The 21,547-nt window shown below is 34.2% G+C and overlaps 2 protein-coding genes across 3 annotated transcripts in view; one reads left to right on the forward strand and one right to left on the reverse strand.

Moving 5' to 3' along the window:
• Positions 1-21,547, forward strand: part of LOC114331049 (uncharacterized) — a 527,814-nt gene that overhangs the window by 502,883 nt on the left and 3,384 nt on the right. The window contains exons 23-24 of the mRNA XM_050659330.1: positions 1,267-1,493; positions 12,107-12,342. Of these exons, the coding sequence (XP_050515287.1) occupies positions 1,267-1,493; positions 12,107-12,342 (463 nt within the window). The remainder of the gene's footprint in view (positions 1-1,266; positions 1,494-12,106; positions 12,343-21,547) is intronic.
• LOC114331039 (RWD domain-containing protein 2A) overlaps positions 1-21,547 on the reverse strand; it is a 515,824-nt gene that overhangs the window by 480,634 nt on the left and 13,643 nt on the right. The window lies entirely within an intron of this gene.

Consider the following 21,547-nt stretch of genomic DNA (forward strand, 5'->3'; position numbering starts at 1 on the left):
TTCAACATTGGCATATGTGGCAATTTTAACACAAATTATCGGTGTCGGCCGGTATGCGCTCGACCGTTTTGCGCTCTTACCTGAAATCGGCCGGTTTGCGCTCTACACTCTAATACCCAAAAGTTAAGTTAGGACCGAAGGGTTAGGTCTTCCTCCTTTCCCATAGATATTTCTAGGAAGGTACCTGTTTCTAACAAAAGGAGAAAATTTGAAAGAAGTGACAACGCTGGGTGATATTTTCGACATGTTTAGGTAAAATAAATTTTGTCTATGGGAGCCAATTCGGACTCTACCTTTTTTAGTTCAGGTAAAATTCTTACCATTGGGAGCGAACTCGACCCCGTCCAAATTTTAGTATTCTTTCAATAACTTGTGCTATTCCTGCCCTTCGGTTGTAGCAACATTAGTAATTATTCTGTTACTTAGACATACCCCTAACATTATTCTCTCCATTGCTCTTTCCACAACTTGTAGTTTACTGTGAGTAGTTGTTCTTGTTAGTGTTAGTGTTTCTACACCATAGGCCATCACTGGCAGATTGTACTGATTAACTACTTTTCTTTTCAGACACATTGGAATCCTAACCATATTCATCCTTCATCTCTCAAATGCAGCCCAAGTTCCCTCTTCTTTTCAGCTCGACTGTTTGGTTGTCTTGACTTATCATGATCTCATGGCTCAAATACTTGTAGTAGCCAAATAGCTAGATGTGCTTTTCTTCAACTGAGATAATTTTGCTGTAGACCAAATTGGCCATAAATTGCTTTAGCATCCACCTTTTTGGTAGTAGTATGCAGATATTGGACCATTGTCTGCGCCTGTTCAAGGTTAAGCGCAATCAGAACTATGTCACCAATAAACTTAAGATTATTTAAAAAAATTCATCTACATTGATGCTTTTGCCATTTCATTCCAACATATTCATTCATCCAATGATTCCAACTTGTAAATAATTTAGAAGACATCTTGTTTACTTGCCGAAGGGCTCTTTCAATACGAAAGGTTTCAGTATCCTCATTAAGTCCGACAAAAGCTGTAGCATGCTCATCGATGTATTTGATGAAGGATATGGTTTGCAAATGATCATTTGTTCCGTATCTAGCTCTAAAATTTTTTTGCTCTCAAAGTTGATAGAGTTCTAGTTTTAGTGTCAATCTCTTAGTTATTATCTTCTTGTTTTCTCTATATATCTAACGTAAATGTGAGATAACAAGCTAATAGGCCTATAGTTCTTCAGCTCCGTTATACCTTCCTTTCTTGTTTCAGATAGCACACATATAGGAACATTCATGACGTGCAGAAACGGATCAGTTGTTACCGCTGCTGAATTTTTTACAAGAGGAACGATAGTGGACATGTCTTTCCAACTGAAGTCTCAGGAGACTTGGTGTATACTCTTTGTAGACTCCAGGTTCGACATCAACATTAATTGTAGAGGAAAGGATAAAAAATTTGAACCAAAACAAATAATTAAGAATAATTCTCCAGTTTTGGTAAGTAGATATTTTTTTTCTGTAGCCAACCCGAAAACTAAACTTTCGGTATGATTTTTATTAAAAAGAAAGTTCCACTTTTAGTATAGTATAGTTGATCCAAAGGATGGCATAACCCAGACATCCAAAGTGAAAGTTATCCTTCAACACCAAATTGTTCTATATGGTCCACACAATGTCCAGAAAAAAGTCACACCATTTTGAGCGTCGGGTTTGGGGGGAGAGGGGGAGAAATCGGTAAATTCGTAGTTTTTTAAGTTCTTCGCCAATATTTCTAAAACTATGCGGTTTAGCATGAACAACCCTCTATACAAAATTGTTTTACATTAAATTTGAAATAAGAAAGGCCCTATGCATAATCTTTCTAAAATGAATGGTTCTAAAGTTACGGAGGTAGTATAGTATAACTGGTCCAAAAAAAGGCATAACCCAAACATCCAAAGTAAAAGTTTTCCTCCAACACCAAAATGTTCTATATGGTCCACATATTGTTCAGTAAAAAGTTACACCATTTTGAGCGTCCGGTTTGGGAGGGAGATGGGAGAGAAGCCGGTAAATTAGTAGTTTTTTTACGTTTTGCGTCAATATTTCTAAAACTATGCTTTAGCGTAAACAATGTTATATACAAAAATGTTCTACATGAAATTTAAAACAAAAAATGTTCTATACATAATTGTTATAAAATCAACGGTTCCAGAGTTACGGAGGGTGAAAAGTCGAGGTTTTCGATACTTTTTATATTTTTTGGGCAATATTTATGATATAAATATACCACAAACCCAGACATCCAAAGTGAAAGTTATCCTCCAACACCAAATTGTTCTATATGGTCCACATAATGTTCAGAACCAAGTCACACCATTTTGAGCGTCGGGTTTGGGGGGAGAGGGGGGAGAAATCGGTAAATATAAAAAGTATCAAAAACCTTCTCTTTTCACCCTCCGTAACTCTGGAGCTGTTGATTTTATAACAATTAGGTATACAACCTTTTTTGTTTTAAATTTTATGTAGAACATTTTTCTATAGAACATTCCTTACGCTAAAGCATAGTTTTAGAAATATTGACGAAAAACGTAAAAAAAACTACTAATTTACCGACTTCTCCCCCATCTCCCCCCAAACCGGACGCTCAAAATGGTGTAACTTTTTACTGAACAATATGTGGACCATATAGAACAATCTGGTGTTGAAGGAAAACTTTTACTTTGGATGTCTGGGTTAGGCCTTTTTTTGGACCAATTATACTATACTACCTCCGTAACTTTGGAACCGTTCATTTTAGAAGGGTTATGCATAGTGCCTTTTTTATTTCAAATTTAATGTAGAACAATTTTGTGTAGAGGGTTGTTCGTGCTAAACCGCTTAGTTTTAGAAATATTGACGAAAAACGTAAAAAATTACGAATTTGCAGATTTCTCCCCCGCTCCCCCCCAAACCCGCCACTCAAAATGGTGTGACTTTTTTCTGAACATTATGTGGACCATATAGAACAATTTGGTGTTGGAGGATAACTTTCACTTTGGATGTCTGGGTTTGGGTCTAACTATACCATACTATTTGCACAAATTCGTTGAACTACCAAAAACAACTATTTTCGGGATGATTTTTATCACGCTTGTAACGATTTTTTATCACTTTTGGAAATATTTGGAGTATCTACGTATAGGCCTGGATCCCGCGTACCAAAAAAAAGTTTATTAATAGCAAGCTGAAAATTTGTTAATGGCTTAACGGTGTCTAGTCGGACAAACTTTGATGTACGGGAACACTGAAACAGGGTAAGTTTTAATTGTGGAACAAGTTACATGTTTCGGACGTCAGACTACGAAAACGTCCCATGTATTTTATCGGACAGAACTTGTAGCACCAGCGTGGATGACAAAGAAAAAAATAATATGTAATACGACAAATTAAACAAACATAAAAATATCGATACTTAGTGCTACGTAACTTTACGGAGTACCTCGGTAGCTCTAAGTCTTCAGAGATCTAGGGGTGTGGATTCTTAATAGATTTTAATAAACTCAAATGCTCGGGGGGTCGCACTTGGATAAAAAGAAAATGAAAGAAGAAGCTTACATAAAACTTCAAAAAAATAAATAAAGTAAAAAAGTTAATAAAAATATATAGTCATCATAAGATACAAACACATTTACATCAATATAAATATAACATGACCTTACCTTAGTGTTCTCATGTTGATTTCTTCCTTATGAACAAGAGAAAAGGGATCAGATAATAATATTATCAATAAAAAAAATTAAAATTAAAATAAAAAAAAATGAAAGGATGGATCCCTTGTAGACAATATAAGAGATTCTGTCTACAAAAACAATAAAAAAGGTTTACAAACAATACCTTGTTATATAGTCCTGTCCTCATTCTTCACGTTGTGAATGTCCAAAGCACGCACTTTTCACTGAATTTAGATAAATAATAGTACAAAAATGTTTATTTCCATGAAAAGTTTTAGGTCTGGTTCCCGCGTATGAAAAAAAAGTTGATTAATAGCAAGCTGAAAATTTGTTAATAGCTTAAGGGTGTCTAGTCGGACAAACTTTGATATATGGGAACACTGGAACAGGGGAAGTTTTAATTGTGGAACAGGTTAAAAATTTGAAACGGTCAGACCACGAAAACGGCACATGTATTTTGTACGACAGAACATACTTAAACTATCCGAACAGAGATTAAACTCTCATGCAAAAATCAGACTGCTATTTATCACCAAATGGGCGTTTTAATGAACGGAACATGTAAAATATGTCAAATGACAGGAATTATGACAGGTAATAAATAGCAGTCTGATTTTTGCATGAAAGTGTAATCTCTGTTCGGAGAGTTTAAGCCTATTTAGTATGGTATAGTTAGACCCAAACCCAGACATCCAAAGTGAAAGTTATCCTCCAACACCGAATTGTTCTATATGGTCCACATAATGTTCAGAAAAAAGTCACACCATTTTGAGCGTCGGGTTTGGGGGGAGAGGGGGGAGAAATCTGCAAATTCGTAGTTTTTTACGTTTTTCGTCAATATTTCTAAAACTAAGCGGTTTAGCATGAACAACCCTCTACACAAAATTGTTCTACATTAGATTTTAAATAAAAAAGGCCCTATGCATAACCCTTCTAAAACGAACGGTTCCAAAGTTACGGAGGTAGTATAGTATAATTGGTCCAAAAAAGGCCTAACCCAGACATCCAAAGTAAAAGTTTTCCTTCAACATCAAATTGTTTCTATATGGTCCACATATTGTTCAGTAAAAGGTTACACCATTTTGAGCGTCCGGTTTGCGGGGGGGGGGGGGGAGATGGGGAGATGGGGAGATGGGGGAGAAGTCGGTAAATTAGTAGTTTTTTTAAGTTTTTCGTCAATATTTCTAAAGCTATGCTTTAGCGTAAGGAATGTTCTATAGAAAAATGTTCTACATAAAATTTAAAACAAAAAAGATTCTATACATAATTGTTATAAAATCAACGGTTCCAGAGTTACGGAGGGTGAAAAGTGGAGGTTTTCGATACTTTTCATATTTACCGATTTCTCCCCCTCTTCCCCCCAAACCCGATGCTCAAAATGGTGTGACTTTTTCTGAACATTACGTGGACCATATAGAACAATTTGGTGTTGGAGGATAACTTTCACTTTGGATGTCTGGGTTTTTGGTATAGTTATATCATAAATATTGCCCAAAAAATATAAAAGTATCGAAAACCTCGACTTTTCACCCTCCGTAACTCTAGAACCGTTGATTTTATAACAATTATGTATCGAATATTTTTTGTTTTAAATTTCATGTAGAATATTTTTGTATATAACTTTACGCTAAAGCATAGTTTTAGAAATACTACTACTACTACTATCGGTTTACAGCGTTCTCCGACGCCTTCCGACTCCTAACCGCCATTCTTCTCTGTTTAACCATAGACCTGGAGGGATTTCTCTTTCCTCTAGTTCTTTTTCAATTCCCTCCCTCCAGCTTCTTCTCGGCCTTCCTCTTTTTCTTCTCCCTTGTGGTGTCCATGCCAAAATCTGTTTAGGGATCCTGTCATCTGGCATTCTCTGTACATGGCCGTACCATACCAATTGTTTTGTTTTTATGTCATCAAGTATTGTATGTGTTACTCCCATCATTTCTCGTATTCTCTCGTTCGGTATCCGATCTCTTCTTGATTTGCCTGCTGCTCTTCTTTAGAAGTTTTAGAAATATTGACGAAAAACTTAAAAAAAAACTACTAATTTACCGGCTTCTCTCCCAGCTCCCTCCCAAACCGGACGCTCAAAATGGTGTAACTTTTTACTCAACAATATGTGGACCATATAGAACATTTTGGTGTTGGAGGAAAACTTTTACTTTGGATGTTTGAGTTAGGCCTTTTTTTGGACCAGTTATACTATACTACCTCCGTAACTTTGGAACCATTCCTTTTAGAAAGATTATGCATAGGGCCTTTTTTATTTCAAATTTAATGTAGAACAATTTTGTATAGAAGGTTGTTCATGCTAAACCGCAAAGTTTTAGAAATATTGGCGAAAAACTTAAAAAACTACGAAATTACCGATTTTTCCCCCCCAACCCGACGCTCAAAATGGTGTGACTTTTTTCTGGACATTGTGTGGACCATATAGAACAATTTGGTGTTGAAGGATAACTTTCACTTTGGATATCTGGGTTATGCCATCTTTTGGATCAACTATACTATACTAATTCTGTCGGACAAAATAAATGTGCCGTTTTCGTGGTCTGACCGTTCAAAATTTTTAACCTGTTCCACAATTAAAACTGCCCCTGTTCCAGTGTTCGCATATATCAAAGTTTATCCGACTAGGCACCCTTAAGCTATTAACAAATTTTCAGCTTGCTATTAATCAACTTTTTTTCATACGCGGGATCCAGACCTATTTCAGCAAAAAATAAATAAACTTCCAAATCTACTTATATTGACTTTTTAAAATATCTAAATAACTTCTAATTAACTTCTTGAAGTATTCGTTATTAATATTGACACCCAATGCATGAATTTATCGATGACTGCTTCCAAAAAAAAAAACTTAGTGTATTACGCACTAAAACTAACCAGCTTTTTTGCCTGAACGCGGCAACGCCATGATTTCTTCATAAAAACTTCGAAATCGGCTACATTCTCACTTAAATTCTCTATCCAAACTTCCACTTAAAAAACTAAAACTAAAATTTCAACTCAACTCTTCAGAAACCGCTATAAGCGGTCTCTGCCCGAGGCTACAACTAAACCTCTGACTTCAACTTCCAAAACTTGAATTTCTAATCTCACAACTTGAATCTATCTCCTCAAACCAAAACGCGTACTTCCAAAAACCCACTATATTTCTCTCATTCTACCCTACTCATCCAATCAATCAATAAGAAAAAAGTTTAATCCGTCTTTCTTTCATCATTAACTAATAAAAAAATAACTAAGCTTCCTACACTTAATATCGACCAATAGGGAAAAACAAAATATATTCTAAATCCAACCTCTTTGGTAGGGAATTACACTCTTTAACCAACCTAACATTTTGAAGAAAGGTATTGCTGAGTCCACAATTAACACCCGCGCTTTCTGATACTGATATTAGCACTTATGTGTATCTAACTCCCAGGATTCGTGGAGCCAAAACGATCATTAGCTACATTGTAACACTTTTTTACATCACAAACTTAACACAGGAAATCAAATATAGATACCTATGACCGTAAAATGTAATAACGTCTTTATTTAACAAGACGGATAAACTTCAAATTCTCACGTTTTTTTTTTCGGGACAGAAATAAATTCCTAGTGGCATATGAAGCGATATTCTTATGTCTACAGGGTGAGACAAAAATATGTAAAAATCGCATTTACGATTTTTGTTTCTGAATGAGGCAAATTAATTGAGTTCTTTTGAACCGTTTCAAACTTCAAATTGATTTGTTAACCTTTCATTCAACTCTCATGCAAAAATCAGATTGACATTTACCACCCATATAATGCCCGTCATTTGACATGTTCTACGTGTCGGACTTATTAAAATGCCCAACATATTTGTCGGACAAACATTTTTTTTGATATATTATATAAAGTTTGTTATTGAATAAACTTAAAAACAACCTGCTAGTTTTCACAATCATAAACTTGTTCCACGGTTAAAATCCCGTTCCACAATTAAAACTTCCCCTGTTCCAGTGTTACCATACATCAAAGTTTGTCCGACGAGACACCGTTAAGCTATTAACAAAATTTCAGCTTGCTATTAATCAACTTTTTTTTGGTATGCGGGATCCAGGGCTAGTAGGCGGCTTTAAAATAGTATAAATTTATATTTTTATTATGACAGCGCTTGTCATATAAGATTCGAACGTATTTTCGCTTTTCCATTTCGAATAATCAGTAATGAACGTGACACCGAATTGATTCCACATATCCACATAAGCCACATTATCACTAACTTGATTCTATCTACCGCTGTTATATAATTTTTAATTATACAGGGTGTTTCATTGGGAAACGGAAATACTTTAATGGTGAATAGAGGTCACCGAGCCGATTCTAGATATACTACACGTTTTGTCCTAGCGACCTTTATAACCGAGTTACAGGGTGTTTTATCGATTTTGCCCATTTCTTTCTTAAGCCATAACTTTAGAACCACCCTGTATATTTTTTTGATATTTGGTACACATATGTCTCATTCAAAACCCAAACGACAGACCTGCTAACTATAAGAAAAATCCAGGCCTGGATTAACAAAAAATTATAAAGTCATTGTGACCTTAAAACAACACCCTGTATTTTGAAATTTTGAAAGTCTGTTTGCAGATTTGAAAAGAGCACAAAAAAATAAGTTTAATGGTTTGCTTCAATTTTTCGGCCAGACAATTTTATGACTTTAATTTTGAAATTATATTCAATTTTTTAAGAACTCTGACATTAAAAAGCAGATATTATTAACTTTTAGTTATAAATTATTAAAATTAATGAATAAATACTCATTTTAAAAATAATCAATACTTATTTACCACATTGGAACGACCCAATTACTAATGACAAGAAAAGTCCAGGTCCAGATTAATAAAAAAATATAAAGTAATTGTGACCTGGAAACAACACCCTGTATATTGAAATTTTGAAAATTTGTTTGCGTATTTTAAAATATCATAAAAACTGCGTTAAAGTGTGCATGTCAAATTTTTGCGCAGATAATTTAATTACGGCAATTTTGAAATCATATTGAATTCTGTCAAGGTCACAAGAAGCTGCCAGAAAAATGAAAAACAATCCCAATGTAATTAGAAAATCGATTCGAAATCTTTTAAAACGAGCAAGGAAATGCATCGAACAAAATGGCGGACATTTTGAGCAATTGTTATATTTCAAATATTTTTAATTTATTTTAAATTGTTAAATTATTTAAACGAACTTTTTTTATTAGATATAACTGTTTTTTTAATTCTTTACTAAATCATTAAAATGTCCCAATTCTCGCAATTCTAACTTTTAATGATGCATACAGCTACAAATCCAAAGAATCCATGAAGCCAAAGTAGTAAATAAGTATTAAGTATTTTTAAAATAAGTAATGATTCATTAACATTAAATTATTAAAAGTTAATAATACAGTAGAGCGTCGATAATCCGAACCCTGGTAATCCGAATGTTCGCTAATCCGAACGCAAAAAAAATTATAAAATAAAAAAATATGATCGCGGACCGAATTTTTGGATTTAATATGACAATAGGGCAAAATATGACCGCGGATTTTTGTTTTGTTTTTGCAGAAATACATACAATATATTTGTTTATTATGCAGGTGTTTTATTCCTTGTAACTAAAACGTATGTACATATGTCTTATGTTTATGAGCTTTGTATGTATTTTGAACATATGTTCGATAATCCGAACAATTTGATAATCCGAACTGCCCCTGTACTAATTAGTTCGGATTATCGACGCTCTACTGTACCTGGTTATTAATCTCGGAGTTCTTTAAAATTTCAATATAATTTCAAAATTGATGTGATAATTAAATCAACGGCGAAACAATTAAAATGAACCTTTAATCGCAGTTGTTTATGCTCTTTTAAAATGCGCAGACAAATTTTCAAAATTTCAATATACAGGGTGTTGGTTCAAGGTCACAATTACTTTATACTTTTTTTGTTAATCCGGACCTGGATATTTCTTGTTATTAGTAATTGGGTCGCTCCAATGTGGTGAATAACTACTGATTATTTTTAAAATGAGTATTTATTCATTAATTTTAATAATTTATAACTAAAAGTTAATAATACATGCTTTTTAATGTCAGAGTTCTTAAAAAATTCAATATAATCAAAATTAAAGTCATAAAATTGTCTGGCCCAAAAATTGAAGCCAACCATTAAACTTACTTTTTTGTGCTCTTTTCAAATATGCAAACAGATTTTCAAAATTTGAATATACAGGGTGTTGTTTTAAGGTCACAATTACTTTAAAATTTTTTGTTAATCCGGACCTGGATTTTTCTTATGGTTAGTATGTCGGTCGTTTGGGTTTTGAATGAGACATATGTGTACCAAATATCAAAAAAATATACAGGGTGGTTCTAAAGTTATGGCTTAGGAAAGAAATGGGCAAAATCGATAAAACACCCTGTAACTAGAATAGAATAGAAATATGCTTTATTGTCATGAAAAATTGTACAATTTTATCGACAAAGCTTATAAAAAGTCAAGAAAACAAAACAATAACAATCCAATTTACTAAAATTACATAAATCGTCAATATATTTACAATAATAACAATAATAATGAAGTTAAACAGAAGTAATCAATTGCAAAATTTAAGTAAATTGCAAATGCATAGTATACCTAGTAATTAATAAGATTAAAAGTTAAGCTGCTGCATATGACACCCAAATATAGACAAAAAAAATGATAATAAAAATACTACTTGTGCAAAGGGTACTGTAATTTCTTAGTTATTGATTAAGAAAATCTTCTACTGAATAATATGGTCTTTCAGATAGGTAGGCTTTTGTCAGTTTACGGAATTTGGGGAAAGATGCTGCAGATTTAAGTTGTAGAGGGAGATGGTTGTAAAGTTTTTTTGCGGAATATAATATAGATTTCTTTACTAACTCAGAGGACGGGGTCGGCATATAAACGTCAAACGTAGAATTTCTCGTGAAGTAGTCATGATTAGGTCTTGGTGGAAAGACATGTAGATGTTTACGAATTAAGCAAACAGTTTCTAAAATATACAAAGATGGAAGGGTTAAAATTCTGTGATCTTTGAAGTAACTTCTGCAATGTGTTGTTCTTCTGAGGCCAAACAGATATCTAATTGCTCTTTTTTGTAATTTGAAAATAACATCGAATTGGGCAGCTGTACCAGAACCCCAAAAAGGAAGACCATAACGAAGATGTGACTCGAACAAAGAAAAATATGTTATTTTGGAAGATGCTAAATTGAGTTCATGCGAAACAGATCTTATAGCATAGCAAGCTGAGGATAGTTTCTTCCTTAACAAATCGATATGGTGGGACCATTTAAGGTTGCTGTCTAAAAAAATACCAAGAAATTTCACAGAATCAACGGTACTGATCTGGCTGTTATTAACAGGTAAGGGTTGAAGGACTCCTTTATAAGACAATGCTACTGTTTTATCTGCGTTAAACGAGAGTAAATTAGAGTCAGACCAGGTTTTTATTGTAAGTAGATCAGAAGTTATAGTAGCATGAAGAGTTGCAATATTTGAGTTGCTCCAAGTGATACTGGTATCATCAGCAAAAAGAAAGATTTTTCCATCGATTTTTAAACTAGTGATGTCATTAATAAAGACAAGGAAAAGTAGAGGACCCAATACTGAACCTTGAGGTACCCCACATACAATGTTTTTGAGACTAGAGTCTGTATCATTTGCTCTAACCAGTTGTTTCCTATCATCCAAGTAAGATTGGAACCAATCTAAAGAACTACCTCGAATTCCGTAGAAATTTAGTTTTCTTATCAAAATGTTATGATTTACACAATCAAAAGCTTTGGCGTAGTCACAAAAAACGGTGGCAGTGTGAAGATTATTGTTCAGTGCTTGATAAACCTCATGTAGTACAGAAAAGATGGCATCAGTGGTGCATTTATTATTTAAAAAGCCGAACTGATTTTGTGATAAAATGTTGTTTTCAACTAGAAATGACATAAGTCGGGCTTTTATGAGTCTCTCAATAATTTTGGAGAGTACCGGTAGTACTGCAATAGGTCTATAATTGCAGGTATTAGATATTTCACCACCCTCATGAAGAGGAATAATGATGGCTGTCTTCAGGCACTCTGGAAATTTACCTTTCTCAAAGGAATCATTAATTAGTGAGATGAGGACTTCTAACACATTTTCTGGGAGATTAGAAAAAATTTTTATCGATAGACCATCAGTACTACAGGAGGATTTGCTTTTGATACTATTGATTGTTTGGATCAGTTCAGATTCGGTTCAGAACTCGGTTATAAAAGTCGGTAGGGCAAAAATTGTAGTATATCTAGAACCGGCTCGGTGACCTCTATTCACCATTAAAGTATTTCCGTTTCCCAATGAAACACCCTGTATTAATTATTGTTTTATTTGTTTTATTTTAGGCTTCTGTTGTCCAAACCAATGATCACCTCTTCTTAGTAACCGTCCATAAGGACGTCGAAAACAAAACTTCAGTCTGGACACTCAACAAAGACAACCAGTTCGAAGTTTTCCAAAGGTTCCACGATGGTAATCCTATCGGTATATCTACGCTTGCGACGGATCAGGATATATTTGTAGCCATCGCTTACGAGCATTTGCCCAAGACAAAAGACTTCGGAAAAGTTATAATAAGAAGGTGAGTTCTTTGTTAACTAGGTTAATAATAACATTGCAGCTGTCATATGAACATTGTCAAAAGCTTTTTGGTATTCGTTAAAGTTTTTTTTTCATTTTATTAAGTGCAAATTTACAATCTACTCCAATTACAACACAGAGTATTTAGCAAATAGTACCAAAGTCTTGAATCCTGGCATGCTTTGGGCACCATCCATCGATGGTTCTCCAATACACCTAATCAGTTAGGTCCTCTGGCCATGTCCTTTTCAGTCTTCTTCCCACAAGTGGCGGCTGGTAGAGTTGTTGAATAGTTTGACTTTCATGGGCGAAATTTCTTTCTTGGGCTTTGGTTGCATGTAGTCTAATAACATCTTCGATGAATGGTATCCCAAGGTCATTATGGATAGTTATATTGGAGACGTACCATGGTGCATTCGCTATCATGCGCAGCGTCTTTGATTAAAAAGTTTGCAGTATTTTAGTGTTGCTCGGTTTGCTGCAGCCCCATAACTCTATGCCATAACTCCATATCGGCTTTAGTATAATTTTGTATAATAATACTTTGTTTTCTAATGATAACTGGGATCTTTTACCTAGCAGCCAATACATTTGTCTGACTTTTAAATTTAGTTGAGCTTTCTTGGTTTTGATATGGTTCTTCCATGTCAGCTTTCGGTCCAAATGGAGTCCCAGGTACTTGACATCTGATTTTAAGGGGATAGGAATGTTGTTAATATGAACCTGTGGACAGTCGATCCTTCTTGTTGTGAACGTAATTTGTGAAGACTTTTCACCGTTTACTTTAATCTTCCATTTTGTTAACCATGTTTGAAGTGAACTTAAATAGTTTTGCAGTTTGTTAGAAGCTCTATCTGGGTTATCGTCTGATGTAAGGATTCCTGTATCGTCGGCAAATGTGGCCATAGTAATGTCATCATCGGCAGGTATATCAGCAGTGTAAAGGAGATAAAGGAAGGGACCGAGGACACTACCTTGAGGTACTCCGGATTGTGTAGGATGATATTTGGAAAGTGAGGTATTTACTTTGACTTGGAAAAATCGCTCGTTCAGATATGATTTTAATATCAGGTATATTTCATTAGGCATATTCTTTTTCACTTTATACAACAGGCCTTTATGCCACACCTTATCAAATGCTTTTTCCACATCAAGGAATACTGCCGCACACATTTTCTTTCCCTCTAAAGTTTCTTTTATATAATTTACGATCCTATGGCACTGCTGTATTGTTGAGTAGTTCTGTCGAAAGCCAAATTGATGGTCAGGTATTATGTTATTTATGTTTATTCTTTCGAGAATTCGGACTAAAAGAAGTCTTTCGAAAATTTTTGACATTATTGGTAGAAGGCTTATAGGACGATAGGAGGAGGGTTCTGTAGGCGGTTTGCCCGGTTTCGCAATCATAATTATTTGTGCGTATTTCCATTGAATAGGAAAGTGACACAGTCTTATCATGCTGTTATATACAATAGTTAGCAGGACTATCGCTTTTCTAGGCAAATGCTTTAGTACATCACCATTAATTAAGTCATAACCTGGAGCCTTATGAGGGTTTATTTTATTTATCGCCTTCCAGATCTCTGTTGGTGTACATGGTTTCAGTGGTAGTGATAATTGACAAGGAGCGTCGAGAAATGTGTATACTTCTTCATCTTCAGCATTGACTTCTGTATGTAGACTAAATACCTGGGCGAGGTGTTGTGCTAATGTGTTTGATTTTTCTTCATCAGTTTTTGCCCAGCTTAGATCCGATTTTCTAATTGGTGGAATAGATGTTATTGGTCTCTTGAATTTTTTGGTCGCTTGCCATAATGAATGGTCATTAGGTGTTAGGTTGGAGATGTAATATTTAAAAGTCTCATTACGGGCCTGGATTAAAGCTGTACGCAGTTGATGTGTTAACCGATTTAATTGTGTTTTATCCCGGGGATTCCTTGACCGCTGCCATTTGGCTCTAGCTCTTCTTTTTCATTTAAAATTTCTTTAATTTGTAAAGGAATGTTATGATCATGGGTGGTAATTTTTTTATCATCTGGAGTTGACTTCCATGCAGCATCTTGTATTACTTCTGTTAAATGTTGCACTGCTTTTTCTATTTCATGGGGTTCTTTAATTCGATGTTTTAAGCTTATATTTGTGTTAATAATAGCTTGAATTTGTTCCCAGTTGGTTCTTTTATTGCAGAGTTTTGCCACAGGTTCCTTCCAAATTACAGTTGTACTTAGTGTTATGATTATTGCGGTGTGATCTGAACTTAAATCAAGACTGGGTTCTATTTTGTAATGTATATTTGAGATACCTTTGATAACGGCAAAGTCTAGCAGGTCAGGAATCCTGTTTTGATCGGTCGGCCAATACGTTGGCTGACCTGTCGAAAGGAAGTTTAAATTATTTCTCTGCGAGCACGCCAATAAATTTCTACCCTTTGGTGTTATAAGCCTCGATCCCCATACGGTGTGTTTGGCGTTCCAGTCTCCAGCTGCTATAAATCGGGGTCCTAGTTCTTGAAAAAAGGTCTCGTATTCTTCAATTGATATGGAGTGTCTAGGAGGACAGTGAATTGCTGCAATGGCAAGTGGCCATGTAAATGTTTCTATTTTTAGTATGGTTCCTTGTATTTTAGGTGTGGCGTAATTTTGTAGGAAATAGTGTTTAATAGAAGATTTAATAATAATTGCTGTTCCTGCGTGAGCAGTTCCATCAGGATGATGAGTAAGGTACGTTGTGTATAAAGGGATTTTTACTACTGTTCTTTCGGTTGAGTGTGATTCTGAGATGAGAAGAACATCTAATTTATTTACTTTTAAAAATGCTGTGATTTCCTGTACATGGTTTGGTAGTCCGTTGGCGTTCCAGGCGGCTATTCTAATTGATGGAGCCATTAATTCGTTATTTTACTAATGACTGTTGTTAGCATGTTCAGGATCATGCTATTTTGGTTCAGAAGTTGATTAAATAGATTTTTGAATTCATTTAAGAAGCTTGACATCATGTGTGTTAAATCTTCACCATTATTTGGTCTGTTGATGTTTCCTGAGGTTACTTGAGCATAATTCATTCCATTTTGCGCATATTGTTGATTCATTTGGTGCAGTGCTGGATTGGGATTTATGTATCCTTGTGTGTTTCTAGGTCCAGTTGTGTCGTTATTCCTGTTCTTTGCTTTTAATAAGTCTCGATAAACAGTGCAGCCTTTATAGTTCGCTGGGTGGTTGCCCTTGCAAAGAGTACATGTTGCAGGTGTGTCTTTCGGCTTTGTGCAACTTTTGGTGTCGTGTGATCCTCCACATTTAACACATTTACAAGGTTTATAACAGTATGACTTAAAGTGTCCGTATGCCTGACATCGAGTGCATTGCACAATGGTGTTCTTGTGTTTCGGAGCTTCTACTCTAATTCTGGTATTGTATATAAATTCCACATTAAAAACTTTATTATTGTTGTTTTTTGGTTCCAAATCGACGAAAAATAATGGTAGGGGCTCTTTTGTTACTCTGTGCCGGATGTTTAAAACATTTTTGACTGTGTAGCCTTGCCTTAATAATTCAGATTTTATTTGCTCTAAGGGTATAGAATGGTGTAAACCTCTTAGGACGACTCTATATGCTCTTTCTTGTTTGAGTTGATAGCTATGGTGTACTATTTTTTCTTCTCTCATGTAATTTATTATTTTTCTATAAGAATCAGGTGTTTTAGCATTTATTTTAACAACATTTTCAGGAAGAGTGGTAGTATAATATGTTTCATCTTCAGTAACTTGCGCTATAGAGTCAGTCATTGCTTTGTAGTCTATTACTCCGTAAGCATAAATAGGGGGCGGCTTGGGATCTTTCGTTTGGGTATTTGGGTTGTCATCGTTTCTTTTACTGGTATGGATTTGGTTTGTATCTGCGTTTTCTTCTGAGAGAGTTTGAAACCTATTAGATGTGCTTACTGAAGCACCTTGCTCAGTAGTTTCTGCTATTTTTCTACGTTTTCTTTTTGATCTCGACTGTTTTAGTTATTGCCACGGACAAGCATTTGCATCACTTTACATGTTTTCATCGTCACTTGATGAGGACGGTAGGGAATAATCTATTCCTTCTTCGAAAGTTTTTGAGTGTATCTCTGGCTGCGGAGGAACTGAGTTTTGGCTCATTTGAGGTAAGGATAAATTTTGGAAATTAGATGGATGAGTGTACATATTTGGAAGAGGTGGGAATTGATTTTGATAATAGTGCATCATGTCTGCTGATACAGAGTTGTGTTGTTGCATATATTGATGATTTGGTTGCATTGGTATCATTGTATTTGAGGGTTGATTTATTTGTGCATTATATATATTGTTGACTGGACCGGATCCGTTCCCATTTCCAGCCAAAAACATTTTTATAAATGGATTATTAATATTTCTTGTCTAGTGCAATTGAGTCGCACCCAAGAATAATAAAATAAAAACATTTGAAAATAAATTGCTGATAAAAAGTCTATATAGTCTTTGTGTAATTCTAATTCTAATTAATAGTCTATTTGGACACTTTGAATTTGGTAAACACTTACCCAGCTTGTGGATAGTGTAATGTTCTTGCTGGACCACTTTCACTATTTTTAAACGATGCTAATTCACTATTTTTGAGGTATTAGTACTCAACAAACAATGGCTGATGTTTACCATATAGTGGGTCAACTGCACTATATTCGTTAAAGTAAACAAAAACCTTCCTCCTCTGGTCATAGCATTTCTGCACTAATAACTCCATGCAAAAAGTGCTTCTTGTATTCCTAAACCCTTTCTGAAACCAAACCGATTAACAAATAGAAGATATTACGCACATGCTACTGCTGCATTTAACCCGGGAGCAGTCGCGCCGTTAGAAAAATCTAACATGTTATCCTTTTCCGTGATAACTTGATGAAAAATTTTGCAACATAACTTTCCACTCGTAAGTGCCTCGAGGAAGATTGTAGTAATGCAAGGGTATTTTTTTTTATTAAAATAAATTTTTGTGGAATTTATGGCTTTGGTGAGAACCAATCTGCTTTAAAATAGTTAGAAATATACAGGGTGTCCAGAAACTCTACCGACAAACGAAGACAGAAGATTCCTCAGATAATTTTACGACAATTTAACCCAATTCATCTAGTCCGAAAATGCTTCATAAAGGAGCTAGAGCTATTTGAAGATAGCGTCTGGTAATTAGTTTTTCTTAAATATCTCCAGAACGCTTCTATTTAGAAAAACGAAATTTAGGACACATAATTATCTTCCAGAGTTAAATCGATTCCATCCGTTGCAAATTTCTAGTACTGGTCATAGGCGTCCGTTTTGGGTAGGACTACAGTTATATTATCGCATAACTTTTTGAAGTTATACTTCTTTAGGCGCGATTGAGATTGAGGGTAAATTTATATTGATCCGCGCGCATGCGCACACCGACAGTATGGTATTAGTCGTTATACGGGCTCTGATTGGGTGTTGAAATGATCTGTCAATAATTGTTCAATATGGAGGTTATCGGTAAACAAAAATATTGTATATATTAGTTTTTATTGTTGTGAGGACAGAAATAAAATCAAATTTATAATTATAGTGACTTTTTAAATAGTTTTGAAAAGCCGCAGGTACGTAATTCTAAATTTTTCAGGTGTATTCCAATAAAAAAATTATCTTCATACCTACTTACTATTTGAAAAATGTAAAAAAAATAATGTAGTTACCTATTCGTAGGCAATGCTTTACTTCACATAATCTGATTACGAACAAACTTTCTACAAATCTTCATCTAATATATCGTTTTCTTACTCTATACCTATTTTATTGTATTTTAATTCGACAAAAATCAAACTAATAATTTGATTATAAACAAAATGTCAAAAAGTTTATGGTGTAAACGTTTAGTTTGTATATATTCCTACATGACGTATACGCTAAGGTGGTCTAGTGGGAAATCGATCGACTCTCGTACGGCGCGATAGACGTGAAGTGGGTTCAAGCCCCAAGCAAGTTGTTATTTTTTTATTTTTTTTTTATAGATTTTATGATTGTAAGTATATTATTATATAATTTTTTTCAGAAAATACGTATTTAATTAAAATTTTTGGCAACATTTATTGTTCAGAAATCATTTGTGGCATTTTTCAATGTGTTTGTGTGTGTTTTATTCTTTTATTTTTTTAATTTTTGTTATTGTTTTAATAAAAAATTTTGGAAAGTAGTAAAGAAATTGTTTAAGGTATATTGATTTCGTTGAAATCATATAATAGAAGTATAACTTCTTACGTGCGTACAAAAGTACACACTTTCTTTTTTTTTTTGTTTTTAATTTCTAAGCATTCTTGAGTCTGGATTATTAAAATGTAAGGTATTATAGTACCAAAAGGTACTCTTACTTTAAGTCGATAGGATACACCGTTTTCTAGAAAAATCGATTTGAAAATTTTTTCGTTTTTTGAATATCAAAAAAAAATTCAAAAAAAAAACTATTTAGAAAATCGAAAACTGGTACGTTTATTTATATTCCAGAGATGAATCGATTTCATTAACGGCGAATTTCTAGTACCGGTCATATGCGTCCATTTTGGGTAGGTCAACGGTTATTTTATCGCTTAACTTTTTGTCTTTAATTTTTAAGAATTTTTGACACTAGATTACTAAATTATGAGGTATTCTAGTACTAAAAGGTACTTTTGCTTTAAGTTGGTAATATACACCGTTTTTTTTTGAAAACTTTTTTCAAATTCAGAAAACGAAAAATTTTCAAATCGATTTTTCTAGAAAACGGTGTGTCCTACCGACTTAAAACAAGAGTACCTTTTAGTACTAGAAAAGTTATGCGATAAAATAACCGTTGCCCCACCCAAAAAGGACGCCTATGACTGGTACTAAAAATTCACAATGGATGAAATCGATTTATCTCTAGAAGATAAATATGTGTACCAATTTTTGTTTTTCTAACTAAAAGCGTTCTGGAGGTATTTAAAAAAAAACTAATTACAAGGCGCCATCTTCAAAGAGCTCTAGATCCCTTAGGAAACATTTCGGACTAGATGAATTTGGTTAAATTGTCTTAAAATTATCTGAGGAATCTCCTGTCTTCGTTTGTCGGTTCTGGACACCCTATATATTTTGAACATAACAAGTAAATCAAAATATTATAAAATGAAAATTTGTTTTAAATTCGTATTTAAATTCATATTGTTGGATTTAATCTAATCGCGTGACTGCTTACGTGACAGAAGTGAGCGCGACTGTTCCCGGGTGAAATAATTCAAAAGATGATGGCTCAAGATGAGGAAGATATCAGTTACATGGTAAGAAAGCTAAAAGAGAAACACAGAAAGGTAGGCCTGGAAATAAATATGAAAAAAGGAATACTGGCAATATCGGAAGAAGACGTCAAAAATTTGGAAATAGAAGAATACGTAGAAATAAAAGGAACGAAGAATTTTATATACTTGGGTTTTATAATGCCGAAAAACGCAACAGGAGAAGAAGATATAAAAATAGATTGGAACAAACAAACTCTTGCATAAGACAACTGGAATAAAAATATCACAGAAAAAAACAAAAAAATTATATACCAAACAATAGTACGAATTATCATTACATATGCCGCAGAAATTTGGATTATACATAAACAAAAAACAAAGGAGCATCCTGACGACCGAAATGGAATACTGGAGAAGATGCTGTGGCCTGACCAGAAGAGACAGGGTTATCAAATGAAGAGATAAGGATAACAATGAAAATAGAAAAAGATGCCCTGCAGTATATAGATGAAAGCAGACTAAAATGGTACACATGCGTAGAGCAGAAAATAATTGGATAAACAAGGTTGCAGAATGAAGTCCAAGAGAAACAAGAAGGAGAGGACGACCGAGAAGATCATGGAAAAATGAAGTCGACGAAGCCATGTCAAAGAAAGGATTGGAATACGGAGACTGGGAAGACCGTGAAAAATGTAAGTCCTAGCTTATGGATGGGAAGCGGCACTAGCTGTAGACAACCCTTAAGAAAATATAAGCAAAGACGATCTGAAGAAAACTATAAACTTTAAGTTTCAGTTTATTGGTTTCAGTAAGATGGTGGTAAACAAAGAAAAAATAATATTGTAATTCAAATTCGACAGCCGCTACCAGGAGATAAGAGAGATAAGCATGCTGCGATGCACGTCTTCTCTGTCCTTTTTACGAACGAAGATATGTGTAAAAAATTGGAAGCATCTGAGATGTGGTTATATCGGAGCTTACTTATGACCCCGTGGACCAAACGAGTCAAAAATGAGGAGGCCCTCACCACCAAATCTCAAAAGTTATAATACTTCGGGCACATTATGCGAAATGAATCCAGATATGTCCTGCTACAAGCCATCCTGCAAGGAAAAATATTTGGAAAGCGAGGCCCAGGAAGAAGTAGAACATCCTGGTTAAAAAACCTCAGAACCTGGTTCAATATAACATCTGTACAGTTTTTCCCCACTGCTACAGACAAGATGAAGATTGTCATTATGATTGCCAATATTCGTCACGGATAGCCAGATCAAGAAGCAGACTCCAGCTATCTGTAAATCCAAAGACAAATAAAATATATACAGAGGAAAATATAAGCATTTTATTTTGTCATTTACTCAAAGTTTTCCACAGTATTATAGTCCAAGTAATGAAGCTTAAAATAGGACAAAACCTCGCAATTTTTAAAGAATGGATCGATTTGCTTGAAAATCTGAGAATAAGTAGTGGATAGTCCAGTGATCAAAATCTATATGATGCCGAAAGGCGCTTTTACCATGGGGGTGGTTTCGACCCCATCTCGGGGGTGGAAATTTTTTATAATATTTTGACCACAAAAGTTGGTAAAAACATTCATTCTAAGCAAAAAATGTTCTATACATTTTTTTGATAAAATTAATAGTTTTCGATTTATTTGCTATCAAAAGTGTTAGTTTTATATCGAAAAAATCAATGTTTTTAATAAGTTTTCTGCTAATAACTCCAAAAGTTGTCGTTTTATCAAAACAACTTTACTTAACAAAAATTTACCTTTTGAAAAAATAAACAAAACCGTTTTTTAAAATTTTTTTTAAGACCAATAGTAATCGAACTATACTTTATTATATGTTAGCTCTTCTTCGTCAAATGCTAAATATTGTAGTTTCAAAGTCAAAAGACGGGAAAACTATGCATTTTTTCGAGGATAACTTATTTAAACTAATTTAAAGTATGTA

Source organism: Diabrotica virgifera, chromosome 8 (genome assembly GCF_917563875.1).
Source record: "Diabrotica virgifera virgifera chromosome 8, PGI_DIABVI_V3a".
Classification (NCBI taxonomy): domain Eukaryota; kingdom Metazoa; phylum Arthropoda; class Insecta; order Coleoptera; family Chrysomelidae; genus Diabrotica; species Diabrotica virgifera.